The sequence below is a fragment of the Tamandua tetradactyla genome, chromosome 4 (assembly GCF_023851605.1).
Source record: "Tamandua tetradactyla isolate mTamTet1 chromosome 4, mTamTet1.pri, whole genome shotgun sequence".
Taxonomy (NCBI): Eukaryota; Metazoa; Chordata; class Mammalia; order Pilosa; family Myrmecophagidae; genus Tamandua; species Tamandua tetradactyla.
The window spans coordinates 100,474,109-100,500,204 of record NC_135330.1 but is presented as its reverse complement, the minus strand read 5'-3'; the positions used below and the strand labels follow the sequence as shown (position 1 = coordinate 100,500,204).

The window sequence follows — 26,096 nt, the reverse complement described above, 5'->3', positions numbered from 1 at the left end:
ATCAGCGTCTGTCCACAACAGGAATGGACAGCTGGCTACCCCTGAGCTGAGAACAGAAACCCCAAATTAACAACTCTGTAACAGCTGTCAGTCAGGCGCCGAACAACAAAAAGTGTCATTCAGAAATTAGAGAAGTATTGGGTTTATGCTTTCCCACCATTATTTCCTAACAGTATTGCCATTTTGTAGATGAAGAAATTGAGGCAATGAAAGAGAAGTTACTTGCCCATTACCTCAAATGAAGCTTGGCCTTGAGCGCAGGTCACCCTGATTCTAGAACTTTCTCTGGGGCTCAGATGATGTATTAGGAGATGCTCTGTCAACTGCATTTTCTCCGCTGTGAGATAAAATTGGGCTGTACCAGAGCTCATCCGCCAGGAAGAAAGGAAATGTTTCGCCTGACCCCTCCTTGAAGCCTCCGCACCCTGCTCCACTTTGCTGGAGGCAGCTGGCAGCATCTAGCGGACGGAGCACCTCTGATTTCTGAGCCAATGCAACCAAACCCGGCCCCTGTAGAGGTCGGGGTTCTCTAAGGAAGCGGAACCCACAGGAGACATCTGCAACTAATGTGAGACTTGACAAAAGCAGCCTGCCCCGAAACCGGGCACTTCTGCCGAAGCAGATTCTCGTGCCTGCGCTGACGGGGTCTCTGGGTCTGGTTTCATGGTAGTCCACTTTCAGCCCCTCATCTGCTCTGACCACACCATGGATCCTAGTTTCCAAGGGCTGCTGCAGGAAACGACTGCGAACTCAGGGCTTCTGACAACTGATGCTCATCGTCTTGGGGTTCTGGAGGCCGGATGTCTGAACTCACAGTGGCAGCTGGGCCACGTTCCCTGTCGGTACATAGGGAAAGTCTTTCCGGCCCCTCCAGCATCTGGTGGCCCCTGTAACTCCTGCTGGCCTCCCCAGCTCCTGGTGGCCCCTCCAGTGTCTGGTGGCCTCTGTAGCTCCTGCTGGCCACTCCAGCATCTGGTGGCCCCTGTAGCTCCTGCTGGCCTCCCTAGCTCCTGGTGGCCCCTCCAGTGTCTGGTGGCCTCTGTAGCTCCTGCTGGCCTCTCCAGCGTCTGGTGGCCCCTGTAGCTCCTGCTGGCCTCTCCAGCATCTGGTGGCCCCTGTAGCTCCTGCTGGCCTCCCTAGCTCCTGCTGGCCTCTCCAGCTCCTGCTGGCCCCTCCAGCGTCTGGTGGCCCCTGTAGCTCCTGCTGGCCTCCCCAGCTCCTGGTGGCCCCTGCATCACCTGGTAGGTGCTGGCAGGCCTTGGTGCTCCATGGTTTTCAGATGTGTCACTGCACCCTCAGCTCCTGCGTCTGCACCTTCTTCTCCAGGCCCATCTCTGGGTCCAAATTTCCCTCTTCCACCAGGACACCCGCCAGACCTTATCTGGATTTAACTCATTCCATCTGCAAAGTCCCTATTTCCAAATAAGGTGACGTTCTGAAGTACAGGGCCAGCACCTCAGTGAGTCCCTCCAGCTTCAGGTCACCACTGCGTGGCCATGGACCTGGCCCAGAGCCCCGCAGCCTCCCGTGCAGCCCTCTGGATGGTACAACACGTGCCTGGCAGCCCTTCCTGTCCCATGACTCAGACTCGAGCCCAGGCGCCAGCTCACGGCTCCTTCCCTATGAGCACTCAAACCGCCGGAATCAGGAAGGACACACGAGGTACAGGAATCATCTGGGTGCTTCACTCTCCCACAGCGTCAGGATACAAACGTAAGGCTTAGATGCCATCAACTCACTGATAATTCCAGTCCACGAAATGTCCTCACAGCCACAGGCAGGCCAGGGCTTCCTGACCACACACCTTCTGTATGTAAAGTAGAGAAGGGGAAGGTGTACTAGATTTCACCGTGGTTCTTTAATTCATAAAAGCAAGAAGGTGGAAGGAAGGGAGGAAACAGAAACACCTTTGAATGCCAATACCCTGAAAAAGGATCTTGGGACTTTCTCCCATTGAGTAGACTCCTCTGTTCCTTTCCTGGTCACCATCCTGTCTGCATCGCGATGAGAACAAACACCTGTCCTCAGGACCGCTCCATCTGCTCTTCTGTGAAGGGGCTGACCAAGGTGTCACCCGTGAAAAGGGAACAGGAATGGAACCTCTGGCCTAAAGCAAATGAAAGCTTTAACTCAGAGTGATGGAACAGGAGCTGAAGATGCCTCCTGTGTCTGTACAGTGGGGGGAGGCAGCAGCAAAGAGGCCACCAAGGGAGGGGCTCTGTAGGAGTGGCCCCTTGGGTTCCTGCCCCTGCTGCTGGAGGGACCTGCTCTCGGGTCCCTTATGCTCTGTCCTGTCTGCAGAGCCTCCCAGCAGGTGAGGTGGGGTGAGAGATGGGGAAAGACAGGCCAGCTGTGCCTGCCAGGCCCAGGGGACAGCAAGGGGCAGAGAGATGATGCGATGCAGGACAACCCAAGGACACCCCAGGACAGCTGAGTGACAGCCCAGGGACAGCCGAGGGAGAGCCCAAGCAGAGGAACAGCCGAGGGACAGCCCAGGAACAGCAGAGGGTCAGCCCAGAGACAGCCGAATGACAGCCGAGAGACAGCCAAGGGACAGCCGAGGGACAGCCCAGGGTCAGCCCAGAGACAGCCGAATGACAGCCGAGGGACAGCCGAGGGACAGCCCAGGGTCAGCCCAGGGACAGCCCAGGGACAACCCAAAAACAACCCAGGATTGTCCAGGGACCTGGCTAGACTCAAAGCAAGTGCATGGATTTTAAGGGGAAACCCAGCCTTTTTGAATGACGAATTCATTGTATTATAGTCACTGGTATAAGTTTCCCTTCTGAACTCCCACATAAATTTTGCTACAAGCCTTAATTTTAGCTTATATTTTACATTTCTCTCGCCCCCCCCCCCCTCGCCCCAACAAATATTTTAGCTCCACTCCTGGGGTGAGGGGCCGAGGAAAAAAAAGATGAGTTTTGCCCAAGAACCACTTACTGCCCCACAAGGAAACACCATCAGGACCCAGGGACTTTCCAGGAGGTGACCTGACATCTCACCGGCCCAGCAGCTCAGTCAGGAGGGCCCCAGGGGCAAGGCCATTGCTAACTGTTTTTATCAGTAGTGGTAGATCAGGATTGCTACTTCACCTTATTTCTTGAAATGTCCATGTATTAGTTAGGGTTCTCTAGAGAAACAGAATCAACAGAGAACACTCGCAAATATAAAATTTATAAACGTGTCTCACGTGACTGCGGGAATGCAGAGTCCAAAATCCGCAGGGCAGGCTGTGAAGCCGACGACTCCAACGGAGGGTCTGGATGCCACAGGAGAGGCTCACCAGCCGAAACAGGAAGAGCCTGTCTCCTCTGAATCCTCCTTAAAAGGCTTCCCATGATTAATTTAGCATCACTAATTGGAGAAGACATTCCCCTTGGCTGATTACAAATGGAATCAGCTGTGGATGCAGCTGACATGATCATGACCTAATCCTATGAAATGTCCTCATGGCAACAGACAGGCCAGCGCTTGCCCAATCAGACAAACAGGTACCATCACTTGGCCAAGTTGACACGTGGACCTGACCATGACAGTCCACAAGGTCTAACATCAGAGGGCAAGTTTGGAAAGCATGTGTTTTATTTTGAGCCTTTGGAGATTTTATATATTGTTATCTTTGTTATTTTCTTCAAGTGGAAAACCGTAAGGTAGAAAGGAATACCCAGAACTAGAAAAATTGAATTCCATTTCTTTCATGCGTATTTCCGTATTTAATAATAAATCAATTTCAGGTCTGTGGATTAGAGAATAGGATTGTGTCGATGTTAAATTCCTAGACTTGGCCGTTGCACTGTGAGGGAAGAGAATGTTATTTTTAGGAATCACACAGGAGTCGGGCCGGGCCACTGTGATAAATGTTTGCCTTAAGAGAACCCCTCAGAGGCCGAGCGAGAAGTTCTTGTATCACTGCTGCAACTTTTCTATTAATCTGAACCCATTTCAAAGTCACAGTTAAACAGATACAAATGCAAACTGAGATGCGAGCATGCATGTGACAGAGAGAACCTTTTGGCTCGCGAGTGTACAAGTGCAGCTAGTAGAGGGGATGGGGCGGCCAGCTCAACAAGCAAGAGACGTGCACGGCAATCGCACCCCAGGGTCAACCCCATGAAGGGCCACTGGCCACTGTCGCGCTATGTGAAGTGGCTCCGCTAGGCCCGGCACCAAAGGAGGGGACCCCGGTGCCCCGGCGGCTCCCATGAAGCCTCAGGCCGCATAGCCAGCCGCAGTGAGCAGCCCGCGGTCGACAGGTCCCAGCCACGCCAGTGACGACGGCATCCCAGCATCACCCCCAAATCTCACCCGAACGGTGTGCGCGGGCAGCCATGGGCCCCTGTGCCGGGGATGGGCGGGGACACACCGGGGGCCCCCCAAACACCCCGGCCAAGCAGGACGGATGGGTTACGCATTCCATGTGAGAAAGCATCTCCCAGAGAGAGAAAGGAGCTTGAGCAGGGTTTCACAGAAGCAGCGTGCACATACCACCGAGGAGGTGGACACAGCCTTCTGCTGGTCACCACAACCTTCCCCTGGTCACCACAGCCTTCCCTGGTCACCACAGCCTTCCCCTGGTCACCACAGCCTTCCCTGGTCACCACAGCCTTCCCCTGGTCACCACAGCCTTCTGCTGGTCACCATAGCCTTCCCCTGGTCACCACAGGCTTCCTCTGGTCACCGCAGCCTTCCCTGGTCACCGCAGCCTTCCCCTGGTCACCAGAAATTTCCCCTGGCCACCACAGCCTTCCCTGGCCACCGCAGCCTTCCTGGGTGGCTCTGGCAGTGACCACCTGCTGGCTGCAGCCAATTTTCCAACACACCAGGCGAAGAGGTGCGGCGCTGCATCCTGGAGCATTTTGTCTGCCCTCCCTCTTTGTTCCCGGCTCACTTCTGTGGGCCCCAAATATGCTGTGTATGGCCAGCTAAGGAACTGCAGCCAGCAGGCCCCCCGTGCCCCTGGTTAACTGCCCTCAGTCCAGGGGGCATCCAGGAAGGTTGCTCCTGGGGAGAGACCTCCGGTCAGGTCAAGCACAACTCTTACATTCTTTCTGGTAAATTAATCCCTGCTGGAAAATGAGGGATGGTGAGGGTTAGCTCACCCCAGCCTCATTTCAGCCTCATCTTGCCACACACAGACGCCTCCCTATTAAACACGCACTCATTAGAAAGCACAAAACGGCTTCTACACCCTGTGCTGAGGACTGGCCTGGGTCCTTGCCTGAAAGGGCCACTGGGGGCAAATGCAGCCAGGGGCTGAGGCAAGTTCACGCCCCTTTACAATCAACCAAGACCTAAAAATGGAGTCCTTTAGGGAAGATGAGGCCTCGAAGCCATTCCCAAGGGCTGCAGGGCATGGCGGGTGTGCCCAGTGCTGGCCAGTAAATATTAAAATATGTCCCTCTGGACGGGTGGCCCAAACGTCCTTCCTTCCGTCTCCCGAGAACCGAGCGAATCACAGCCTACTGTCCCAGAACCCAGAGAGCTGGAAACCGACTCGGCAGGCAGGGAGCCTGCCCCAGCACTGTGCCAGCATTTGTTTTAGTTCAGAATGACATACTGGCTGCTAAATATTTCAAATGCCACTCTGACTTAGAATTCTTTTTAAAAAAATTTTTTTTTATTGAGAAGTACCTACACACATCCAGTTCAACCAAATCATATAATCAGTGGCTCACAATGTCATGACATAGTTGTGTATTCTTCACCATGGTCATTTTTAGAACACTTGCTTCACTCCAGAAAACTAAATAAAAAGAAGAAAAAAGAATTCATACTTTCCATACCACTTAGCTCTCACTCTCATTGACCCAGAGTATTTCAATCTACCCAGTTTTTACCCTTTTTCTCCCTCTTATTACTTATTTATATTTTTATCCTTTTTTTTAAACTCATCTGTCCATATTCTGGATAAAGGGAGCATCAGACACAAGTTTTTCACAATCACACAGTCACACTGTAAAAGCTATATAGTTATAAAATCTTCTTTAAGAATCAAGGCTACTGGAACACACTTCAGCGGTTTCAGTTATTTCCCTCCAGGCACTAATACACTATAAACTAAAAAGGGATAGCTCTATAATGTGTAAGAACCTCCAGGATAGCCTCTTGACTCTGAAATCTCTCAGCCACTGAGACATTTTATTTGTCTCATTTCTCTCTACCCTCTTTTGGCCAAGAAGGCTTTCTCAATTCCAAGATACTGGGTCCCTGCTCATCCTTGGGAGTTCTGTCCCACCTTGCCAGACAGATTTACACCCCTGGGAGTCATGTCCCATTTAGGAGGGAGGGCAGTGAGTTCACCTGCCGAGTTGGCTTAGAGAGAGAGGCCACATCTGAGCAACAAAACAGGTTGTCTGGGGGTAACTATTAGGCCTAATTTTAAGTAGTCTTAGTCTATCCTTTGCAGGAATAAGTTTCTTAGGGGCAAACCCCAAGAGTGAGGGCTCAGCCCACCGAATTGATCATCCCTATTGCCTGTGAGAATATCAGGAATTCCCCAGGTAGGGAAACCGAACATTTCCTTCTTTTTCCTCAGTCCCCCAGGGGGACTTTGCAAATACTTTTTTATTCTCTGCCCAAATTACTCTGAGATGTATCGGGCATCAAACTAATGTGTGTAAACCAACAAGATCTCATGCCCTTTTCAAGATTCCATGGGGTTCAAAAAAACTGACCATACGAGTTAAGTTGGGTAATAAACTACGCAAAATACAAATTTTGCACCAAATAAACATCTCTCCCTTTGGTCTCACCCAGAATTTGAAGTTTGAAAATATGGGTCATATCACCCTTTACTCAGTATTCTGATCTTCCCCAGTCCTGTCCAGATCGGCCTCATTCATATCTCCAGACAATGACTTCAAATTCTTAAATCCTATTCCTGCAAGGACAAGGAGAGTCTCTAGCTAATCCAGGCAATCCACATGTCTCAAATACCTTTAAATTTTAATGTGCATCATGCTAACTAATATGGCACTAATTCTACCAATAAAAACCCATTTTGGACAGTTGCTTTGCTAATTGGCAAGCTCCTGGTGGCTCCTGAGAAGTGGATGCAAAGGTACTGAGATGCCCACACATCTCTCTGTCCAGGCCGAAGTGTTCTAAGATAAATTGTAGTGGTGGAGCCAAGAAGGTTGGTGGGTCTGAGAACTCAGCCTTTGTGCACACCAGCAACTCAGCCTGACAGAGCTCCAGGAGGCCAGCAGGAGACACGGTGCTCCTGGGCCAGAGACAAAGGGCTTTCTAGTAACGGCACAGCTCGCAGCACGAGCGTCATGCGCAGGTCTGTGTCATTTGCCCACTAGCCGTCCAGGATATAGCCCCAAGTCTCCTATAATATGCTTCAGCACATCTGCCCGACCTCTGTCCCAGAGACATTATTTTCACGCTACTGGACAATAAACAAAACTGTCCCCTGTCCCAGAGGGATAGATCACTCTATATGCCAATGCTGTTCACTATCAAAACATCCTTGAAAAGGTAACCCAGAACACAGGCAGTGCTCTGTTTGCAAGATGTGTTAAGATGCGAGAGACCTAGGAGAACTGTCAACCAGGTGAGGCACAAATGAGACCGGCTAATGTTCTGTGAGGAACCACATTCAATTCACCGGGAAGGCTGAGCACTCACATCGCAGCAGGAAGGTACTGGGAGTGCAGGGAAGCGCGTTTGCAGTAGTGCTGACGGTAAGAGGGGTGCTGCCCCGCAGCCAGCCCTCGCACAGACACAGCCTACCTAGATCAGTGGCTTTCCAGCTTCCTGGGAATACTGGTGGATTGTTGGGATTTAGGTCTGGAGATCACATCTCCAAGTTTTCCAACAACAGACTTCCAAATGTTGTTTGCCAGGGGTTCTAAGTTTTCAGATGTTAGGAACCCGTCTGAATAATAAAAAGCTATGAATATTGTTTCTAGAAAAACACACGCATAACTAAGCATATAAAAATGTGCAGGGTGGGCCGCGGTGGCTCAGCGGGCAAAGTGCTTGCCTGCTATGCCGGAGGACCTCGGTTCGATTCCCGGCCCCAGCCCATGTAACAAATACGGAGAAACAGAATACAATAAAACAAGAAAATGTTTAAAGATGTTTCCCTTTCTTCCTTCCTTCCTTCCTTCTATCCTTCCTTCCTTCTCTCTGTCTTTCCTTTAAAAAAAAAAAAAAAAAAAAAAAAAAAAAATGTGCACATAATTTCAGTGGGTTCACAAATTTCTGAAGCCCATTGGTGGACTATGGGCTCCTCTGAGTATCCCAGAGAAACAAGTTCTTAAACTTACCCCATTCCTGTGGGTGTGAACCTATTGTAAGTAAGACCTTTGGATGAGGCTACTCCAGTTAAGATGTGACCCACCTCATTCAGAATGGGTGTTAATTGTATTACTGGAGTCCTTTGTAAGAGGAATGAAATTCAAACAGAGAAACAGTCATGGAGCAAGAAGCTGAAGTCAACAAAACCCCGAAGAGAGGAGAGGCCAGCAGATGGAAGAAGAGCTGAGGATTGCCAGCAGCCCGTCTTTGGGAAGAAAGCATTGCCCTGATGAGGTTAATTTGGATATTTTCTTGACTTCAAAACTGTAAGATACTAAGTTGTCATTTTTCAAGACAAACCATTTCATGGTGTCTTGTTAAGCAGGTGGGAAACTACAGCAGTGCCCAGATAATCCGGGGAACTCGAGTTAGCCCGTTCCTGGAGCAAGGGTGGCAGTGTCACTGAACTCACTTGCCAGTGCCAGCAAAGCATCCAGCCATCACCCAGAGCAGCTCACTTGCCTGTCAGCCTCGCATCCAAACATGGTCACAGATCAGGAGGTTAAAACACCACCCAAACCAGCCAGACCACACATAAATCAGTGCCTCAAAGGTACAAAGTCCACGGAAACCAAGAGCTGAATGACTATTGCTTTAACTCAGGGTTCTAAGATGTTGGAGATGATTTGGTTTTAAAGGGCACAAAGGAGAAGTGAAGGGGTGAGGAGAGAAGTCCGTCACGGACAACACTGACGAACCACCGCTGACAATGTCACATAAAACCTGTCACAAAACAGCAGCAAAAACAGAAGGGACTCAAAACTGCTTTCAGACCTGCTTGTTTAGCGAGAGGGCAAGTCACTCTGCAAATGTCCACTGCTTGTAGGAATGTGCGAATGGCACCACGTGACAGCCACTAGAGATGAGAAAGGCTTCAGCATTATACAAGTTTTATATGCTGCGGTTAAGATTGTTGGGGGGAATACAGAATACCCTCAAGTCAGAGTGGAAGTCAAAGTAGATTTGTTGGTGCTGGATTTGCACTCTTTGCATGTGCAAAGAGCCTTGCACATCCCGCTTGCCCTTGGTGCAGTCATAGAAGGATGTGCCCTTTCAGAGAGAGTAGACTCAAGCTCCAAGCCCAGGGTCACGCAGTTGTCGCGCCGAATTGTGTTTCAAATCCAGTCCATGTTTATCAATAAGCTGAGCCCTAGATCTTAAGGTTCACCCCTATGAAAAGTATCCCTGCAAAGGATAGGCCAAGCCTACTTAAAATTAGGCCCAAGAATCACCCCCAGAGAACCTCTTTTGTTGCTCAGATGTGGCCTCTCTAAGCTGATGCAGCAAGTCAACTCACTGCCTCCTGCCCACCCACCCCAATGTGGGATACAACTCCCAGGGGTGTAAACCTTCCTGGCAACATGGGACAGAAATCCGGGATAAGCTCAGACCCGGCATCAAGGGATTGAGAAAGTCTTCTTAACCAAAAGGGGGAAGAGAGAAAAGAGACAAAATAAAGTGTCAGTGGATGAGAGATTTCAAACAGAGTTGAGAAGTTATCCTGGAAGTTATTCTTACACATTACATAGATATCCTTTTTTAGTTTATGGTGTATTGGAGCGCCTAGAGGGAAGTACCTGAAACTGCTGAGCTGTGTTCCAGTAGCCCAGATTCTTGAACACGACTGTATAAAGATATGACTTTTACAGTGTGACTGTGTGATTGTGAAAACCTTGTGTCCAATGCTCCTTTTATCTAGGGTATGGACAGATGAGTAAAAAATATGGATGAAAAAACAAACAAATAATGGGGGGGACAAAGATTAAAATAAATTGAGTAGACTGAAATACTACTGGTCAATGAGAGGGAGGGGTGCAGAGTATGCATTTATGTATGAATTTTTTCTTTTAATTTCTTTTTCTGGAGTGATGCAAATGTTCTAAGAAATTATCATGGTGATGAATACACAACTATGTGAAGATATTGTGAGCCACTGATTGTACACCATGTATGGAATGTTTGTATGTTAAGATTTATCAATAAAAATAAAAAAAAAATCCAGTCCATGATTTTTCCCCACTAATTGCCAATTTAAGAGGAAAAATTCAGTTATGTGAATAATTCACTGATATGCATTTTCCAGAAATGATCTGATAAATGAGATTTCCCCTTCCTGTCCATTGAGTGAATTTTTCTCTAAACTTCTCCAGTTTTTGTCAACATTCTATCAGGTGAAAAAGTCAGTTTGGAAACCACATCAGCCCTTTGATTAGTAGTTCAAACTTTTGATTTTATTCCAAAAACCCTTTCCGTGGGTTTTGATTAATGATATTACAAATGGCCCTCTCCCAACAGAAGAAAATATGATAAGAGGAAGCGGCTGCTCTCCACCTTCTAATGGACAAACAATGAAGACGAAAATGACAGTGAAGTCACCGACAGATGAGCTTGTCCTGGTTACGAATTTTCTACTGAGGCAGCATGTTCTCCTGGGGCCAGTCTCCTGGGGCATCAGGCTGGCCTTTCCTCAGTGTTGCTGTCTTGAGCGAGGACGAACTACAAGAGCGTGTCCTAAGAGGAATCTATGGCCTTTCTCAGCTAGAGCCCCGCTGAGACCCGCGGAAAGGGACTGTGCCCAGCCAGGCACCCTCCAGCCTGACGCGCAGGCCCAGGCGGGGGCCCGCTTGTCCACAGGCTCGCTGAAGGTGCTGTCAGCCACGGGGAGCCACGGTGAATCCACGACAGTGGGGGTCCTGTGAGCAGAGGACATACGGACACGTAGCGGAAGACCAAGGCAGAGCCGGGCGTGCCAAGGCAGGGACGGAGTCCAGGGAGCCAAATGTCCTGGTAAGCGAAAAGAACTCCTCTAAGTTCTTTCCTTCCCAAAGTGTTTTTGCTTTGGTTATTTCAAACCAAAGATGCTGCAGGAAGTGCAGCCCTGCCGACACTGTGGGTCTGGACTTCCGGACTCCAAAGCCGTGAGAACCTGAATCCCTGTAGTTCAAGCCCACGGGGCTGGGGGCTCCATTACAGCCACCCTGGACAATGGAGACAGCCTTCCAGGGCTTGTGTAGGATTACCAGAAGGGCTCAGCTTGGAAGTGGGGGGAGAGGGGTCATTTTTCTTTGTAATTTAGATATTTTATCCAAATCCTCAACTATCAGGAATTTAAACAATAACCTTCGTATTTATCTGAGATGATGTTCACATCGCCAGTTTTTCTTAAGTGCCCTTTCTTCCTTCTGCACGTCGGCAGCACAGACAATTGAACAAAGTCCATGCCTGACAGAGGCTCCAAAACATCACAAATATCTTCCCAAAGCATTTAAATCTAAAACTGATGATTTTCTCTCCCTGATGAACATTTAAGTAGAATATACGAAGAATAGTCAAGAGCGCATAATACAAAATAATTCTTAGATATTCTTAAGTACTTTATAATATATCTGAAAAGACAAACTATTCAGGTATACCAATATTGTGTGTGAAAGGATAACAAAAAAAAAAAAAAAAAGAGGAAGAATCTTTAAAAGAGAGACTAATTTATTCTTCCCAGGAGTTTGGTGACCATATCTCAAGAAAAGTTATTCCCTGCAAACTTCTAAGAGAACTTCCTTTGTTCTGCAATTGCAGAATTTGGCCAAATTTGGCTTTAAAAAAGGCATTTATGCTAGAGTGGGAGTGTCCCTGCTCTGAAATAACCAAAGCAAAAACACTTTAGGAAGGAAAGAACTTAGAGGAATTCTTTTCACCTACAGGACATTTGGCTTTTTGGTTTAGGTTTGGCTATACCTTGCCCTCGACATTTGTTCTGTTTGTCTGATAAATGGTCAAGCTGTTAGTCCCATAGAGAAGGATGCTATGGTTCTTATCAAGAAACCAGCGGTCAACTGTGTGCAGCAAATGTGGGCACCGCTCTTTAGTGGTCACGACTTGAGGCAGTGCTTCTTCCTTGCTTGCTTCCTCTCTCTTTTCCTCCTTCGTTCACTCCTGCAGCCCCCTCCCCTCCTTCTTGAGACCTTTCAACAGCCTGGACATGTCATACGCAGGTGAGAGCCATGTGTGTCTTGCTCACAACCTTTTCCTACGTATGTGATACAATGTGGGGTGCCTCTATGCACGTGAATATGTGCTGAGTAAATGAAAGAACTTTCGACTATCTGCAGGGGCACATGCTGAGCGAGGCACTGATGTAAAACTTCTGTCTTGTGCGTTCATGTGAAAACTGGGAAGATGTGTTTAGGAAAGCAGCAAGAATGGATCTATGCTTTTATGGAATGGGGTACTTCTTTTAAAGCAGGATTGGAGGCTTTTTTTTTAACTTATAATTTAATGTAGAAATGTTCATGCTCTAATTTTGTTATCAAAATTACTCAATGGAATGGGCAGGTTGAATGACTCCTCTGAAATGATGTTGTTATTCCTTCCACTGTCCAGGGTTAATGCAGGAAACCCTTTATCTCATGGAAAGAGGCCCCTAGGAAGGGTGGGTGACAGCAAAGCTGGCTGTCTTTTGCACTTATGGTGCCCGAACACTTTGCTCACTGGCCCAGGTAGCGGATCAAAACCACAAAATACCACCTCACATCCACGATTTCAAAAAAAGAAAATAGCAAATGCTGACAAGGATGCAGAGAAACAGGAACCCTCATACATGGCTGGTGTGTATGTAAAACGTGCAATTGCAGTGGAAAACGATTTGGCAGTTCCTCCAAAAGGTAAGTACAGAATCACCATATGTCCTGGAGTCTCACTTCTAAGTGAGAAAAAGCTAAAAAAAAAGGGATTGAACAGATATTTGCAAACCAGTGTTCAGGTTCTCCACCACATCAAAAGGTGGAAGCAACCCAGTGCCCTTCAGCAGGTGAACAGATGAGCAAGTTGTGATGTGTACATACCATGGAATGTTATTCAGCCATAGAAAGGAATGAAGTCGTGAGATGTGTAGCATGGGGGACCTTGAAGACACCATGTTGAGGGAAATAAGTTCATACATTCAAGTACAGATATCGTATGATGTATGCAAATTCGTAGAGATGGAAAGCAGAGTGCAGGCTTCCAGAGGCAGGGTGGTGGGGAGGAGGCAACGCATAGCGGGTGCCTGGTTCTTGCTTCCTGTGATGGAAAAGGTTGAGCTGGGAAATTTTATGTTAGGCATATATTTCCAAAATTACAAATAAACAGAGACATTAGGGGACAACGACAAGTAAATGCAATATGTGACGCTGCACTGGATCTAGTGCCCAAAAGGACATTACTGAGACAAGGAAAAAACTGGAATACTAACTTTATGCTTTATATCAATGTTAAATTTCTTGACCTTGATAACTGCACTTAATGTGGTTTTATAAGTGAATATCTTTGTTTTAGAAAATATACCTGGAAATATTGTTTTCAAAGAGATGACGAATGCAACCTGCTCACAAATATTTAGAAAATAGATGATAGGGAATAGATATAGATAAACAGATACAGATATATAGACAATAGGTAGACAAGAATGATTTAACAAAAGTGGAAAATATTAAAAGCTGGTAAATCTGGGTCTCTGGGTAGGAGGTATATTGGAGTTCATGGCATTGGTTTTGTATTATTTTTGCAACTGTGCTGTAAGTTTGAAATTATTTTTTAAAAAAGTTTAAAAAGCCAATTGAAATAGGAAGTCATAGGAACCTTTTAACACATGAGTCACAGGAGGCTTCTAATGCCTGGCAGAAATGATGTTAGTTTCATTAAATGACAAGGAGGCCATGAAGCGCTGTCCTGTTGTCTCCAGCACGAGAGGCTTCTGTGTGGACAGCAGGAAAACTGGGTCACTCAGCTTGAGCGGAGCTCATGAAAACCAAGCTCTACAAAGTTCAAAATGAAAAGAAATGCTCTATTTTTGTTTCCATTTTTGCCCACTCCCACTGGCTTCCCTACCCATGGCTCACGGGTCATCTTTTCTCAAGCAGGATTAGATGTGCGGGAAAAGAAAACATGAGTGAGGCGTCAAAGAACAAAAGGAGACATCTGAATAGACACTGAGGAGAGTAGAAGAGATGTCTCTGGTGGGTAGGAAATCAGAATAATCAGCCCCACTCTCATGTCTCCCAGCACCTAGCAGCTGAGCCTCCAGCTGATGGCACCGCCTGCAGAAGCCAACGGCTCATTCCATTACAGGGAACACGGTGGCCTCCTGGTCAGATTAAACAGCAAAATGAGAGCCCAAATTCCTCAAGTCTACTTGGCAAATTAGCAAAACGAATGAATTGAAACCCTGCTTTCGATCATTAGGATACAATTAGAAAAGTCTTTGGTGGGTGAAAATATCTCGGAGCATGAATTAAATCGATTCAATGAGACCTTTATCACTTGATGTGCAAGCCGAGCTGGCTGTGTGGGATGTAAGGGGAAGAATGGGGTTGATCAGTAAATGTTCACTAAAAGGCCCGTAAAATAATGTAAGTGACGGGGGCAGACAATGCCAGACTCCGGGGCCCTCACGACATGCCGGGTGCTGCAATGCGTCATGCTATTCTCACCCCTCCTACTGCTTCTCTCTCTCAACAGGCAATAAGCAAAACACCGTTCTTAAAAATTCTTGCCAATACTCTCCTCATCCCGTCTCCCACTCTACCCATTCCCCACAACCTCTAATCTGCGTTCCATTTTTGCAGATTGATTACTTTTAGTCATCTCTCATAAGTGATAGCATACAATTGCCCCACTTATGCTCCTTCCTTACTTCCCTGGGCATCGTGTTTTCACTGCTCTTCCATGCTGCATGTCTCATAAGTTCGTTCTTTCTTCTGGCCAAACAACACTGCATGTGTGCGGGACATTTGGTTGCTCTGCTCATTTGCGGATGGGCACTTTGGTGGCTGTGAAGGATGCTGCTGGGAACACTGGTGTGCCCGTGTCTGAGGCCCTGTTTGCATGCTCTCTGGTTGCTCTCCTAGGAGTAGGATGGCCAGGCCCCAAGAATGTTGTATTTTCTTTAGGAGGAAACTCCATACTGCTTTCCATGGCACTGTACCGTCTTACATCCCCACCAACAATGGACGAGAGTCCCAGTTTCTTTGCAGCTTCTCCAACACGTGTCATTTTCCCCCTTTAAAAATAACAGCCATGCTTGTGGGTGTGAAGTGGCATCTCATTGTGACTTTGATTTGCATTTCCCTAAGAGCTAAATGAAGCCAAGCATCTTTTCATGTGCTTATTTGCCAGTTGTTACCTTCTTCGGAGAAAAGCCTTCTTGAGATTTTTGCCCACTTTTAAACATGCGTTTTTGTTAAAACAATCATTTTTGACACTTAGCATAAACATTGGTGACTCTTTACCGTGGCCACAGGCTATGTTGATGGAAGGAGCTCAGGGCACTGAAGGCAAACAAACGGCAGATTGAGATGCTTTGCTCATTACAGCTTCGTATTCCACCTACAAACCCCACCACGTCTCTGAGAAATCCGTTCCACAAACTCTGTGACCTCGACTGGCCGTAGGAGCAGAGTGGGGCATCGGTTTTGACCTGCACACCCAGGGAGAGGCGTGGCACCTGGGGCCCAGGCGCCTGGGACAGGGTCCGCGGTCAACTCGCCAGCATTCGCCCACCCCCCTCTACCGTGCACAGCAAAGTGGTTTCAGGCGCAGGCCACCCCAGGGCTGTGTTCTGACCCGACTAAGCCAGCATGTGACCCCAACACCCTGGCCTGGGATGGGTCCAGGAATCCAGCAGTCAGCTCTCGAGAGTGGACCTGGGGGAAGTGGGCCCCCAGCATCGGGCTGAGGACTGCCCTTCCTCCCAGGAGACAGGCGGAATGCCCAGCCCTCACTGCCAACCGCAGCCTTCTGGCACCCAAGGGAACTGGCCTCAGGACCTCCTGCAGGTGAGTCAGGACCTCGGTGCTGGACAGCGGCTGAACCCGACATCTGTAGCCCGCCTAAACCTGATATCTGTAGCCCGCCTAAACCTCCGCCTTCCCAGGCACAGCCTCGAAGTGTCTTAAAGTTTTAATGCCAGTTTCAGTCATTATTCCATAACCTGAAGTGGAAGCAGCCTAATTCATGCAAAACATGATGAATGTTTGTTGAACAAAGCTCTAGCGAAGTACAAAAAGGTGATTTTCTATAACTTACTGTAACTTGCCTTCAAAGTGTGGTCTGCAGATGCCTGTGCCTGAATCACCTGGGGGCTCTTCTTGAAAACACAAATGAGCAGAGTCATAATTTCCCAGGCTTAAGAACAGGCATTCACATTCTCAGCGAATGCAGCCCTGGGCCTAATGCCAAAGGCTGGAGCTGCTGCCAAGGGCAGGCTATGCAATGTTTAGTTCAGAACTCAGAATTTCACCATGCGGCCTGTTGCTCGCGTCCCAGTCTTAGAAATGCACATCTGGAGCTTTGCTCCTTGTTCTTTCATATATAAGTGTACCCCAAAGGTAAGCAGGGTAACGTTCTATGATTTGTAAAATTTGGTGCTTTTTGCAGAACCGCTTTAAGATTCTGCATAAGATAAAACGTAAAATATAAAAATACTTAAAGCCCTTATACATTTGTTTTTAAAGTATGCCAAAAGAAATGCTCCTTAAACCCCCTTTCTAAGGGAAGGAGGAACTTTTAAAAATAGGTTCTAATTCATGCTGTGAAGGACAACCACACACTGCACTCTTTATGAAACGTCATGCCACCTAACCACTATCTGTATTTTTGGACTCAATTTTAATGTTATTTCTCCTGGTAATTCCTTCCTAGCCTCTGCCCTTTCTAACCCTGCTGGTACCTGGGACTAAGAACTTATAGGAACAGGGAAGCAGGGCAGAGGTGGGCTCCAACGTGCCTGCCCCCTGCTCTCCCTGCAGCCCATGCTGCTGAGCCACCCCAAAGCAAACCCAAGCCCACATTTTTAAAAGCCTGTGGTACGTATATAAACATGGCATTTCCCACTTGAACCACTTACAAGTCTACAGTTCGGTGGCGTCATTTGCCTTTACAACGTTGCACCCCCATCACCGCATCCATTGCTAAAACTTTTCCATCACCCAAACAGGAACTGTGGCCCCTGCTCTTCCCACGCCCAAAGCCTCTAGAAACTCTCATCTACTTCCTGTCCATGAGCTTGCTTGTTCTAGCTCTCTCACCCAAGTGGGGTTCCATCCTTTGGGGGATGGCTTGCTTCACTCCCATCACGTCTCCAAGGTTCGCCCACGCCGCCGCGTGTATCAGAACTTCTTTTTAAGGATGAATAGTGTTCCATTGTCTGGTTGGGTCGCATTGCTCACCCATCCACCTAAGACTGGCTTCCACTCTGGGCTCTATTCTCCGTTTACCGAGCTCTGGCTGAGTCTCGAGAGTGCAGCTGAAGGTAACACCTGCCCAGGAGGCCCCAGGCAGGTCAGGCCCTCGGATTGTGATGTTACTGCTAAAAGTCCATTGAGCTGCTTTCCCGTGCACTTGAGAGGAAGCGGCCTCGGGTTGGCTGTCCGAAGGGCATGAACTACCATGTTGATTCAGGTTAGAAGTTGGTAGGGAAGGCCAGCTGCCGAGCTGACTGAGCCCCAAGGCAGGCTTCTCTGTCTGCTTCTGCCCCAGGCTGTTCGTTCCTGGCCCCGCACCTGCACAGAGGTGGCTGCCAGCAGGAGGATGAGGAAGGGCCTCTCCTTTGAGCACAGAGGCCTCCGCCCGAGAAGCTGTGGACACGTTTCCTCCCACCCACCAGCTCAGGTGGGCTGGTGCCTGTCCATCCACCCCTGCCTCAGGGGGACAGAGTGACCAGGACTGGTTTGGAGCACGTGCCACCTCATGTCATACCTCCATGCAAAAAGAGAACTGCAGTATTTGTGCAGTACGCCAGGAAGCTTGGTGGGCTGTTCGGTACAGATTCTCTGACTGCACAGACCCTGGCCATCTGCCCTGGGGGCGGAAAGCATCAGCAAATGAGCCATGGAAAAGCAACCACAGCTGCATGCTGGGGAACACTTTGGCTTAGATCCGGGGTCATCAACTACAGCCCTGTTGGCAGCTTTGTTAGCAAACCCACGCCCACACATACGTGTGGCCCGTGACTACCTTGTGGCCACCAGGGCAGAGCTGAGTTGCTATGACCAAGAACACCTACCTATGAAGCCAAAGTACTTACTCCTGTTCCTCCCGGAAACACTCACAACCCTGGCTTAGGCTAAGCAGGTGGTGGGACAATGTCGGCTCGTCACCACACTGCCCTCTGCCCTCCACATCTCCTTCCTCGCTCACCCCTTGTGCCTGCTCTCCCTAAGAGCAGCAAAGGACGCCTTTTCCTTCAGTGCCAACAGCACACCCCAGCACCGGCTACTGTCCCTAAATAGCTATTGGCTAAAGCCCTCTGTGAATGGACAAACTCCTCAGACAATCTTCCGTGAAGGAACAAAAGCTACCGTTTGTCTCTGGATATGTGCTAGAAAAACAGAGTAGCAGGATTTCAAAAAGGCAAGGCAAGAATGTGACCCATGTTCCAAAGTTAGGATGGCACTGGCCCCAGAGATGTTGGCATTTCCCAGGGCTGGGAGGACTGAGGCCACACCCTGCGTCCTTGGAGAGGGCAGTGGCCATTGCAGGACATGGCCATGGTGGGTGTGGCAGAGGTGTGGCATGGCAGAGGTGAGACACGACTGTGTGGGATGTAGCCACAGCGGACGTGGCTCTGTGGGATGTGGCCATGGTGGACGTGGCAGAGGTGGGATGTGACCGTGTGGGACATGGCAGAGGTGGACATGGCCATAGTAGAACTTAGCTGTGGTGGCGTTGGCCGTGTGGGACATGGCCATGGTGGGACGTGGCCATGTGGGATGTGCATGTGGGATGTGGCTGTGGTGACCGTGGCTGTGGCCAGCAGCAAGGGTGCCACTGACCCCGTGCCCCTTGGCTGTCCTGTTGAGAGCATTCGCCCTCACATGCAGGGTCACCCTCCCGCCCTGGGCAGAGGCATGCTCCCAATTTAGCTCCCTAGTCTGTGGCTTCACGAAGTTGGGGGCGTTTGGCTTCTTGGTGCTCAAGGGACTAGTAACAGTGGTGCAGAGGTGGGTGATGTGGGCAGGGCATGGAGCCACATGCTGTGTCTCCTCTTTAGGTCTCCTCTTGATGGGACAGGAGGCAGAGGCCTCAAAAATGACAGGAAGCAAGAAACGGGACACTCTAAACCCGAAGCATTTATTCAGGGGATCTGTAGGTGATGCCAGGTTTTCTGGTGTGCTTGTCTGAGAGAAATTTCAAACAGAAAAAGAGAAATTAAAAAGAACAACGTGGCATTTTTGATTGTAAAAGGAAAGAAGCAGGGTATTTTATCTCAAAATCTTGGTTAGACATTCAGACATTTAGGCCATGCTGCTGAGAAGGTGCAGAGTGCCGGGTGGTGGTGAGACCTCAGTACCAGGGTCTGGTCTTCTTAGAATCTGCCAGCTAACATGGCAGCACGGAAGGGCACAGGCCAGCCAGAAAGGGCTCTGCTCACGTGGGGGCCGTAAAGGGAGGGCAGGGCCTGGGTTCACACATCTCCCCTGGACACGCTCTGCTTTCAAAAATGAACAAGCATTGAAAAGGCTGGCCCTCAGCTCTGCTGCATTTCTTTCCCTGCTCTGCATTTTTGGCAACACTCGCTCATTGGGATGGAGAGAGGAGGGCAAAGGGGCAGAGGGAACCTCTCTCTACATCCACACCAGCAGGGCAGCGTTTTGAGCGCTGAGCAGAAGGCTGGTCATCACCCACGGAGTCAAAGAAATGTGCTTCATTTTCAAATTCACGTCAAATGCCTTCCCATCTGGCCATTTCTCTAGTACCTAAGAAAAAAAATCTTTTTTTCCCATAGGAGAAGTTGTAGCATAAAAATTAAAATAATGATGATTTGGGATATAGTAATACTGCCATTGGACCAATCCACTTGGAATTTTTCTTCTTTAGAACGAATATTTAAAATGAATTGCAAGTTTAAATTAGTAACTCAAAATATACACTAATTGTTGGAAACAATTTGTCCACCCATTTCGGGAGGTGGGAAATAGTAACTAACATTTGGCAGTAAGTGTTTTCTGGGTTCATATTCTTTGATCTTGTATCACCAACTCTAGGAAAATACCCTAAGAAAATAATTCAGTAGAGAAAACACTTACATTCATTAAACTATTCATGACAATGTCTTAAAATAGCAAAAATTGATATTTTCTCTATAGTTGAGTTCACTATATTGAATTATTGGTATTGGTATTTTCTCTATATTGGTATTTTCTCTATAGTTGAGTTCTGTGTATTGAAAACTATGGAGAAAAACAAAGGAAGTGGTTAAGTAAACACTGGTACTTCGTGTGGAATATCATCCAAATATTACAAATTTATAAAGTCACAAGCCATGTAGTACTCTGCAAATTTTTAATAGATCATGAATAAGAAGAGTAGACTATGTGAGAGTGACAAGTGAAAAATAACTGGAATTTCTCCATACACAGAGAAGCAAATCAATGATGTGTGAGCCCTCACCTGCCCCCAGCACCTTGGGGCCAGGCCATCCTGTCTCTGGGCTCGGCTCTGTGAGTTGTTTTCATGCCCTCCCCAGGCGTTCCCCAAGAATAAGCCCTTTCCTCCTTGCCTGCAAGATCTGCTCTTTACTGCCCGGTAATCCACAAGCATCATTTTGCCCAAGACCCCTCTCATCCCTCACCCCTTCCACAAGGCTGTCTGTGGCTCAGAGATGGAATCTGCTATCCCCCGCCCCCTACTGCCATTTTCCTGGGTGCTGGTGCTGGTCTCGCCTTGTGAGACACACCATGAGTCCCAAGGCAATACTCACCTTTAGCACATGCAGTGGGAATAACTACTGGACTCTGAATTAACCAATGAGCATAAACTCCTGGGGGCAGGGTTCATTGCTTATTTGTGTCTCCATAATACTTACCATGGCGCCGAGTAAACAAGATTATTTATAACAGGTGGACCGATGAATGCGCGTGTGCCCGCCTCTGACTGCTGACAGCACGCATGTTTGCTGGCAGCCCCTTCCCTACCTGGAAGGTCCTGTTCTGAAAGGACCACCCTCCACGGAGCACTCACCCAGGTCAAACTGGCCGGACGTGTAGCCACAGGTCTGCCGGACCTCCTCGCTGTCCCAGCCCAGGGGGTAGAGGGCACAGCCAGCGCCGACTAACAAGCCTGCAAAGACAGGACAAAAGGGCAGGCCTTTACCACACGCTGCAGCTGACCCGGCTCCAAGAGAGCACGGAAAGTCAAGTCAGCCACATCACAAGTGACCGTGGTGCTTGCTTTGAGGAAAGCACCAGCCCACATCTAAATCTTAAGTCAGGTTGGTTGCAAGAACAGTTTTCAAGTCTGCTTTAAAAGAAAAAACAGTAACAATGAAGACAGCTAAATTTGGTTCCTTTTGAAGGATTATAAGCCTTGCAAATCTTGTTCAGAAATACAATCCAGAAGCCCCTTTATCACTCCTGTACAAAACCAACTGATTCTACCATCCACACTTGTAAACAAGTAATTCCAGAGCAAGCAAGAGTGGCTGACAGGTTATGCTTCACCAGTCATTAGAATTTTTTTTCCAATTTATGAATCAAAACAGAATGTTTCAGTGTCATAAGATCTTCTTGGGCAAGAGAGGACATCAAGATTTCCATGGACGCTCCAGCCCAGCGAATGAGTCGTGACCTGTAACGTGTCAGAATCACAGAATGGGCTCATGCCTCAGAAATACCTGAAAAGACAGATGCCTACCATAATCCAAGTCCTCCATGCAGCTGAAACCAAAAGACTAGAAAAAGAAATGGAAAAAAAGTGATGGTTTAATTGTAGTATAAATTATCACAGCGTGTATGTAGCGGAGAAGCTTCGACTACCTATAGGCATGCCTAAGAGTTACTTCTGGAGGACCTCTGTTGTTGCTCAGATGTGGCCTCACTCTCTCTAAGCACAATTCTGCAAGTGAAATCATTGCCCTCCCCGCTACATGGGACATGACATCCAGGGGTGAAAGTCTCCCTGGGGACATGGGAGATGACTCCCAGGGATGAATCTAGACCTGGTACGGTGGGATCAACAATTCCATCCTGACCAAAAGGGGGAAAAGAAGTGTAACTAAAAAAGTATCAGTGGCAGAGAGAGTTCAAATAGAGTCGAGAGGCTACTCCGGAGGTCACTCTAACACAAGCTTCAGTTAGACAGTACTACCTATCATAACTTGCCAAACCCCAGCCAACACCATTCCAGGTAACCCTAAAGAACACCTCGGGCAATATATGATTCTACAAAGGTTCCATGCACTAGGGCAACTTTTCAGAAACCTACAACCTCCAAATGAGTCCTAGGAAGTTAAGTCCTGAGATGCAGAGGCCCACTGTCTCCAGAGCATCAGATAGTTCTATCCCCCTATCCTATATTAGTGATAGCCCCTTCCAATATCAAAAAGTTAATATGGGCATAGCCCAAACACCCCTAAAGAGAGGGATGGAAAGATCAAAGGTGGTGGTGGAGTTATACAGAGAAGGTAGGATTTAACAAATGAGTATGATTACTGAATCATTATATTGATATTTCTTTTAGTCTCCAGTGTCTGGGAGCAGCTAGTAGTAAAAACCCAAAATTCTGGAAATGTAACCCATACCAAACTCTGATATCTGTTCTACAACTAATTGTTGCACTGCACTTTGAAATTTATTGCTTTTTTGAATATATGTTGTTTTTCACATACACATGATGATAAAAAAAAATATTTATTCCTTCTAGCCTCCTATGTTCTGGAGCAGTTAGAAGGAAAAACCTGAGAGGATGGTATGGTAGCCCATGACAAACTCTGGAATCTGTCCTGTAACTACTCAGTGAAGAGTGCTTTGAAAACTATTGCTTTTTTCTTTCTTTGCTTTGTATATGTTATATAATACAATAACAAGTTAAATAGTAGTAATACTAAATTATTGGCAGCACAGGCTGAGCTGACAGCTTTTGAAAGGCGAGTCCTTAGTTCTCATCAAAGCCTATTGTGGTTTTCCAAGGAGCTGACCTGGATTTCAGTCCTCACCCCTGGACTCTGCGGGCCAATCCCAGCACCTCCTGACGGAGAACCACCTGCTGGCGGCAGGGCCCAGAGCTGTCAGTCCAGGCCTCGCGGGCTCCAGGGTGCTGAAAGGGGGGCCTGCCCTAAGGAGCCTGTGGAGGAGGGGCAGTGGCCCAGGAGGAGGAGGGCTGAAGCTCGGCTTTCCCAGAGCACAGCTTTAATCGGTCCCTCCTGGCCTGGCCATTTGACTCTGCTCCAAGCAGACCTACAGGCCAGCTCTGCAACCACAGAGGCGCCCGAGAAGGAGCTGCTCCCCACATCCTCCCTGTTCCCTGGACTTCAGGCTGGGCTGTAAGAGACACCCCCAGGTGCCGAGTCCTTCCCTGACAACCCCTACCCCAAAACTGCCCTTTGGTCTTCAGGAAAAAGCCTTCGAATGTCACCTGGCCGAGGGAAAGCTGCTCACTGCAGGGTCTGGCGTAAATGGTGCTGGGGCTGGGGAAAGGGAGCGCAGCAGTAGGAGGCTGGGTTGACTAAGTGGACATCCGAGTGGCCAGTTTTCTTGGGCATTTTTAACTTGGGACAGAATAACCTTCCGAGGAAAACTGCAAACCGTTTTATCCCCAGCAGTGAACAGTCACCCAGTGAGACTGCCAACACTTGGTGTGCAAGGGATTCCACGAATGCCCACGTGGCGGCACGCCCACGACAGCCAGGCCTGAAGTCACAGGGAACACCTCATTTTGAGTGCTTATTATAAGTATTTTTTTTTATGGATGACAAATGTAGAAAGGGGGTTGGACAGAAAGTGCTCAAGGGTGAGAAAAATGAAAACCACCGGAAGCTTCCTGTGTCTGGCAGGGAATAGGCTTCACGTGTGGATGTTCCTTCCAGCACCTGAGGCCCAGGGGCCTGTGGATAGAGAGACTCTCATGAGAGCCACAGAGCAGGGCTTCTCTGAGGGCGGAGGGCTCCTTCTCTCAGCTCTGGCAACTCTGAGACACTGAAATGCAGATTCAGCATTAGAAGTTGTTTCATATGCAGGAAATTTGCATATGTATGCATTATTTTAAAATGCCATGCAAACATGCTTGTGTGAAAAAAGGCAAAAAGTTGTTCAGTTGAGGGCAACTAGGTTATCTGAATTTTTATATTAACATCCATGGCATCCTTGTGTGTGTGTCACCTGCAAATGTTTGCCAACAGGCAAGATACTGCAGATTCCAAGGGTCTAGGAGCTATCTGGGGAAGAAACACGCATGCCGCATACCAAGCAGGGTACCTGCCTGCCACATTTACCAGGTTCTGCAGGTGAACGCTTTGACCGCCAACCACCTGGCCACCACGACACAGTAGAGTGAGAGTGGGTGGCGACCGAATTTGGGCAAATAGACAAATGTCGATTGGCTAGCTGGCACGAGAAGGGCCACTCTGTGGCTCCCTGAATTCCCCTCCACACCACCCTACAGGCTCCCCAACAAGCGCTCGTGTGGGAATCTCAAGGCAGGATAAACACAGTGGACACCCAGAGGCAGGTTGGGTAAACTTGAGGCCGGCCCAGCAGCCACGCCTCTGTCTGATGACCCGAGGGGAGTGGGCAGCACATGTCGAGGCCTGGCCCAACAGGCAGCCACCAGCTCCACAGAGGTAGTTCAGGTGAAATGAAAATTTAATTAAGATGAGCTAAAAATTCAATTCCTTGGTTGCACAAGCCACATTGCAAGGGCCTGGTAGCCACACGCGGCTCATGCCAGCCCACTGGGCAGTGCTGTTTCCAGCCGAGATGCCACCTGGAAAGGACACCAGGTGCCATGGTCCTGCACTCTACCCTGACATCCTGAGACATCCCTGCTCTCTTTCATTCTCCTTTTCTGGCTTTAGAAGCCAGGACAATACATTTTGCAAATCTTCCTGCAGGCAGGAGTTCTGATTCATGTTCTGACAGTGAGAAGCCCATGTGAGAAGGTAAAGGAGAGGGAAAAGGCCCCCTCTCCCCCGGGAGCTGCAGCCAGGGCCTGGCCCTCTGTGGACGAAGCCCTGGGCAGTGGCTGTGAGGTCCCCTGCCTTGTTGGGGAGCGCAGGTCATCAGCAGGGCTTCTTTGGATCCCTGCACTCTGGTTTCCAGAGTTCTTAAGAGGCAACCTCTCAGACCTTCACTTTCCTAGAAATTCCAATAGGTCTACGAACCTTTAAGTCTCCATATTATCTCCCTCCCTACTTGAAATATGTAGTGTGGCTTCTCTTTTACTTACCAAGCCCTCACAGGCACATACCCCATTTCTGCAAGGCCAAGGGCCATTTCAATCTTCATATCCAACCATATTCTTGAGCATCATTCCTTTACTCAATTAAAAATTATTTCAAAGACATTTACGCTAATGACTGAACCTCTGGAGCAAGTATAGCTGTGATACTCAAAGGATCCCTCTTACCTGCCTCTTCCTCTGTCCCTGCCGCTTGGCCTCTTGTTAAGGAATTCAAAGTGTGACTTACCTGCTCCTGGAGTGTGGATTTCCTAAGAGCCTACGTCAAATGGTAACTAGCTGCCTTTAAGCCTGGACTGAGTCAACCAGCACTACAGTGAAGTACTACATTCTAAAGTGGAGACAAACTTAAAAGCAAGAACATCTTTTTCCTTTAAGAAATCTGCCATTATTCCGTTTTAGCAGTGTTAAAGCCCAGTTCAGGCTATGGAAATCTCTGTGTGACAGAAGCCCAGTTTGAAAGCACTCAACTTGGCCAACACTGGGATATGACATTGTTTGCTGAAATGGGGTTCAGAGAAGGGAACAACTTCAAAATGGGCATGGTTGGGCATGCCTGAAATTAGGGTTTTGGCTTGTTC

The 26,096-nt window shown here is 48.3% G+C and overlaps 1 protein-coding gene across 3 annotated transcripts in view; it reads right to left on the bottom strand.

Moving 5' to 3' along the window:
- The window catches only part of LHFPL6 (LHFPL tetraspan subfamily member 6), a 218,511-nt gene that overhangs the window by 7,437 nt on the left and 184,978 nt on the right, over nt 1-26,096 (bottom strand). For all 3 annotated transcript variants that reach the window (XM_077158032.1, XM_077158034.1, XM_077158033.1), the window contains exon 3: nt 21,304-21,402. In XM_077158032.1, the coding sequence (XP_077014147.1) occupies nt 21,304-21,402 (99 nt within the window). The remainder of the gene's footprint in view (nt 1-21,303; nt 21,403-26,096) is intronic.